General features: G+C 51.2%; 1 protein-coding gene across 2 annotated transcripts in view; it reads right to left on the reverse strand.

The window, feature by feature from the left end:
- The window catches only part of LOC124234128 (small ubiquitin-related modifier 3), a 9,576-nt gene that overhangs the window by 3,789 nt on the left and 806 nt on the right, over positions 1–4,981 (reverse strand). For both annotated transcript variants that reach the window (XM_046651390.1, XM_046651389.1), the window contains exon 2: positions 201–329. In XM_046651390.1, coding sequence (XP_046507346.1) covers positions 201–329 — 129 coding nt within the window. The remainder of the gene's footprint in view (positions 1–200; positions 330–4,981) is intronic.

Consider the following 4,981-nt stretch of genomic DNA (forward strand, 5'->3'; position numbering starts at 1 on the left):
ACAGACACACGCAGGAGTGCACACACCCCCGATGCACACATGCACACAGACATGCACGTGCACTGACACACGTGCACACAGATGCTTCCAGGACAATGGACTCTGAACAGCCTGGACACTTGGTGACATTAAGTCACTGCTAATCTAAGTTAAAGGAGTCCCTGCTCAGCCTTGGGGGCCGCTCCCAGGGCCCGGCGCACCTGCCTCTCGCAGTACGCCTTCATCAGCTTGCTCAGTGGGGTGTGTCTCTTGATTTTGAACTGGACCACAGAGCCGTCCTGCCCGGCCACCTTCAGGTTGATGTGGTCATTCTCTGTCTTCACTCCCTCCTGCAAAAGAGATGTGAAACGGGGCCTCAACGCCATGTCTCAAAATAACCACCATTTTAAAGGGCAAGTCTTTAGGTAATTGCTGGGGTTTTTTTTAAGTCATTAAAACCAACCTAATTCTTAAAATTCTCCAGCACTCCCAGTCACTCATGCAGTTGTTTTATTTTTACACAGAATTTATTTTTAACTTCTACTTGTTAAGCATCCACATGTAAGGAAATGCAATGCAAATCTACAGAGTTTTCACAGATTGTTAATTCAAAGAAAAAATCTGCTTCACAAATCTAGAACAAAACTGAGAGAAATCCATCTTTTATAAGGTTACTCTCACAAAACCAGGAAAAACACATACTCGTAGCTTATCTATGATTACATAGGACTAGTAAAGTAAAACAAAACCTTTAGGACAGAGGAAACTACAGCAGGTGCAGTGGTGCCAGGAGGCCCAGCTCGCTGAGCTTTCCCCTCCTGGCACTCATGACAACCTTGCGGGGGCCGCGGCCCTCAAGCAGCTTCTAGTTTCAGTCAGGCGACCTCAAGGGGAGTCATTCAGGGTATTTTACCTTCATGTGACTCACGATATACTCAAAGCTCCAAAACAATTACATAACTGGGGCTCCTTGTCCCCAGGACATACAACGGGCAGTGACGCAGGAAATCTGTGTCCAGCAGGGAGGCCCAGGCTGAGTGAGGCCTGTGACCCGAGCACAACGCCCGGTGGTCCTGCCCCAAAGGGCCAGGGCCTCCCTTACCTGCACTGCGTGGGACTAGGAGCCATTTATTTCTGAACAAAACCATGAAGCTGATCCGAGTCCATCTGAAAGTAGGTTGTGACGGAAATCACGTGTCTTTCGCATGTCCTCCCACTGACACTCCCATCTCTTCCTGGGCGTCATCTGTCATGGGGTCACCTGTCGTGTGGTCATCTGTCCTGTGGCTGAAGGAGCCGCCTACCCTTGGTGCTGAGTGCTGAGCTCCGGGAGGATTCCGCACTCCCTCTGTGTTCCTGACCCTTTTCTCCCCTGCGGGGGGCTGGGCCCTGGGTCCCCTCCCTGTGCCCCTGTGAAGCCTCATTCACAGAGGGGACCAGGGTGTCCCTGAGGCCACATCCATGCTGTGGCTCCCAAAGATCCCGAGTGGGCATGCTCTGTCCAGAGCTCCAAGTGGCCGAGAAGTGGCCCCAGGAGGCAAGACTCAAGCAATGGGGCTGAAGGTGGACATCCTGGGGTGACCCTTACCCCCCACTGCAGCCAGGCACCAGCTGGGCCTTCCCTTTCCAGACCGCGGACTCTAATGTGGGGAGAACCAGGCAATGCAAAAAGGGGCACTTGGTGACCTGAGGACAGGATGGAGCTGGGGTCCCCACCCCAGAGACAAAGGATGCATTTGCTTTTTTTTTTTCCAAATAAAGATTTCATTTTGAACTAATTTTACGTTCACAGAAAAGTTGCAAAACAGAGATGGAGAGTGCTCCTGTACACCCTGGCCCGGTTACCCCTTATGTTAACATAGCACACACCTGTGATACACCTGTCACACCTAAGAGGCCAACACTGGCACATCACTAGCAACGGAACCCCACGCTATTTTGGTATTTCACCAGTTTTTCCACTAATGTCCTTTTTCTTTCCAGGAGCCAAACCACAGTGTCACAATGCATTTAGAGATGATTGTTTTTCAATGTTTTTATTGTGTTAAAATACAAGTAACATAAAATTTATCATTTTAACCATTTTCAGTGGTATTAAATATATTCACAATGTGGTACAACCATGATCATCATCCATCTCCAGAACTCTTCCCACCTAGTAAAACTGAAACCCTGTCCCCATCAAACACAAACTCCCCATCCCCGCCCCCGGCCCCTGGCACCCACCACCTACTTTCTGTCTGTGTGAATATGATGATTCTAGGAACCTCATGTAAGTGGAATCATACAGTATTTGTCCTCTTGTGACTGGCTTATTTCACTCAGTACCGTGTTCTCCAGGTTCCTCCACGTCATAGTGCGTGTCAGAATTTCACTCCTTTTTAAAGCTGAATCGTACACATTCCATTGTACGGATGGACCACGGTTCGTTTACCCATTCGTCCGTCAGTGGACACCTGCGTTGGTTCCGTGCTTTAGCTGTTGCGAGTAGCGCTGTGATGAACATGGCTGCACAGATGTCGCCTTGAGACTCTGCTTCCGGTTCCTTTGGATAAATACCCAGAATGGAACCGCTGGGTCACATGGTGGTTCTAGGTTTAATTTTTTGAGGAAACTCCGTACTGTTTTCCACAGCAGCTGTACCATGTTACATTCCCACGAACAGTGGGACAACAACAAGAGTTCCCCATCCTCACCAGTGCTTTTCTGTTTTTTGGATAGTAGCCATTCCCACAGACGTGAGGTGGTGCCTCACTGCAGTTGTGAATTGCGCTTCCCTAATGATTACTGATGTTGAGCATCTTTTCATGTTCCTTTTGGCCCTTACACGTTTTCTTTGGAAAAAGGTCTAAAGTCCTCTGCCTAGTTTTGAATTGGTTTGCTTGTTTTTCTGTTGTTGTTGACTTGTAGGAGTTCTCTATATTCTGGATATTAACCCCTTATCAGGCATGTGACTTGCAAATATCTTCTCCCTTCTGTGGCTGCTTTTGATTCTGTTCATAGTGTCTTTTGATGCACAAAATTTTTAAATTTTCATGAAGTCCAATTTGTCTATTTTTTTGTCACCTCTGGTGTCATATTTAAGAAATCTTTACCAAATCCCATGCCGTGAAGCTTCTGTCCATGTTTTCTTCTAAGACTATTACTGTTTTACGTCTTACGTTTAGGTCCTTGATCCATTTCGAGTTGATTTTGGTATGTGGTGTCAAGGAGGATCCAACGTCATTCTTTGGCAGGTAGAGAGAGGATGCATTTGCTTTTTAATGAAAAGATATGGGTGTGTTCAAAACACACAGATGCAGGGACCAGGACACATAACAAGCAGAAGCCCAGGGCAGGGGCTGTAGACTGGGCAGAGGCAGCGGCAGGAGGGGCTCACGGGGCCATGGGCTCCAGCCTCCTCGGCACACTAGTGCAGGCAGGGAAGGCCCCAGGCGCCTCTCCCCTCTAACGGAGGGAAACCAAGAACCAATGACCTGTCCCTGACCCCTGGTGAATTCCTAATAAACAAGGAGTAAAAGGAAAGAAAGAAACCCTGAAAACAATGACCGCAATTCACTACAGTCAGTCCCCTTCCTTGGCTATCCAGAGGAGGCAGAAACCGTCTTCCCAACCAAACCACAAGGTTTTCTTTCCAGCCCCATGATAGCCTGGGGGTGCACCCCCTACCTGCTCCTCTCAGGGCCCAGGGTAGAGAGCAGCTCCTGGAGCCAGGAGCGAGTGACTCAGCAGGCAGCGAGGGCGTGGTAGGCAAGAACGAGGCATGTGAGGCACAACCTTTGGTCGTTTTGAAAGTAGCTAAAAAAGTTCATTCAACTGAATTGGACCAAAGATGTTGAAGATGTGGGAGAATTAAGTTTAAACACACTGAAAAAATGAACATTATATATATTTCACTGTATCTAAAATTCAATAAGAGGAAGCGACCTAGAAAAACAAAGAAAGGCATTTATATTTGGCCTAGGAGAAGTGGTATAAAAAGGTGAGTTAGCACCAAAATGTAAAGAGCCACGGCGGCTCCAACTGCATCTGGAGGCTTTCCTGGAGTGTGACCTTTTCTCAAAGCACCACAGGGGAGTGCAGGCTTCCAGTCTCCCTCCTGACCATGGGCTCCGAGACCATGGGCTCCACTCGGGTCCATCCCAACCACAGCTCGGCCTCCCCTGCGCGCTGGGTCAGCGCCGGGTCCCAGTCTCAGCTGCAGAGGGGGGGCAATCTCCAGCACCAGGCTGGTATCAGAGGAAGCCTTTGTGCAAAGCATTCAACTCAACAGCAGATCTTCCACCCCGTCAAAAAAATAGACCCTACAGTGCAGATGAAAAGCTTCAGGAACTGGTTTTTAATAAGAACAGTTACAACCGTGGACCTCCCCAAGGAGTGAGAGCCAATGCTTCGGAGTGAAAAGAGCACACGGGAGAGCCAAATGGGGACGCGTGGAGCACAGCAGAGGGCACCACGGGGAGGGGTGGGCGAAAATCCCCAGGAGACGAGGTGGGGTGGGTGCACACCTGAGAAAGCAATGGGGACTGGTGGGTGCACACCTGACGACAGCGATTTGGGGGGGCCGCACATCTGAGGACAGTGATGGGGAGGGGTGGGCGCACACCTGACGACCGCGATGGGGAGGGGCGGAACGGTGGGTGCGCACCCGAGGGCGCCGCGGCGGGACTTTCCAGGCCGGCAGTGTGCGCGGACAGTCAGGAGGCCTCGCCGCCTGTCCCCAGCCTGCGCCCTCTCCGCGCTCCGCAGTGAGGACTGGGGAGGGGGCCGCGTCGACACGCCTCGGCAGACACGGCCAGGGCCCGACTCGCGTCCGCGGTCCCAACGTGAGGGGCTGCAGTAGGGGAGGGTCTCGGCGAGGGAGGAGGTCCTGAGGGAGGGCGGCCCGGAGAGAAAGTAGGGACGCGGGGTTCCAGTCGAAGGGGGCGTTGTGGGGTTACGTCAAGGCTAGGGGACGCCCGGGAGTGGGGTAGCGGCGGGGAACGGGGGACCGTTTCTCCGC

This window comes from Equus quagga, unplaced genomic scaffold, assembly GCF_021613505.1.
Source record: "Equus quagga isolate Etosha38 unplaced genomic scaffold, UCLA_HA_Equagga_1.0 71534_RagTag, whole genome shotgun sequence".
Lineage (NCBI taxonomy): Eukaryota > Metazoa > Chordata > Mammalia > Perissodactyla > Equidae > Equus > Equus quagga.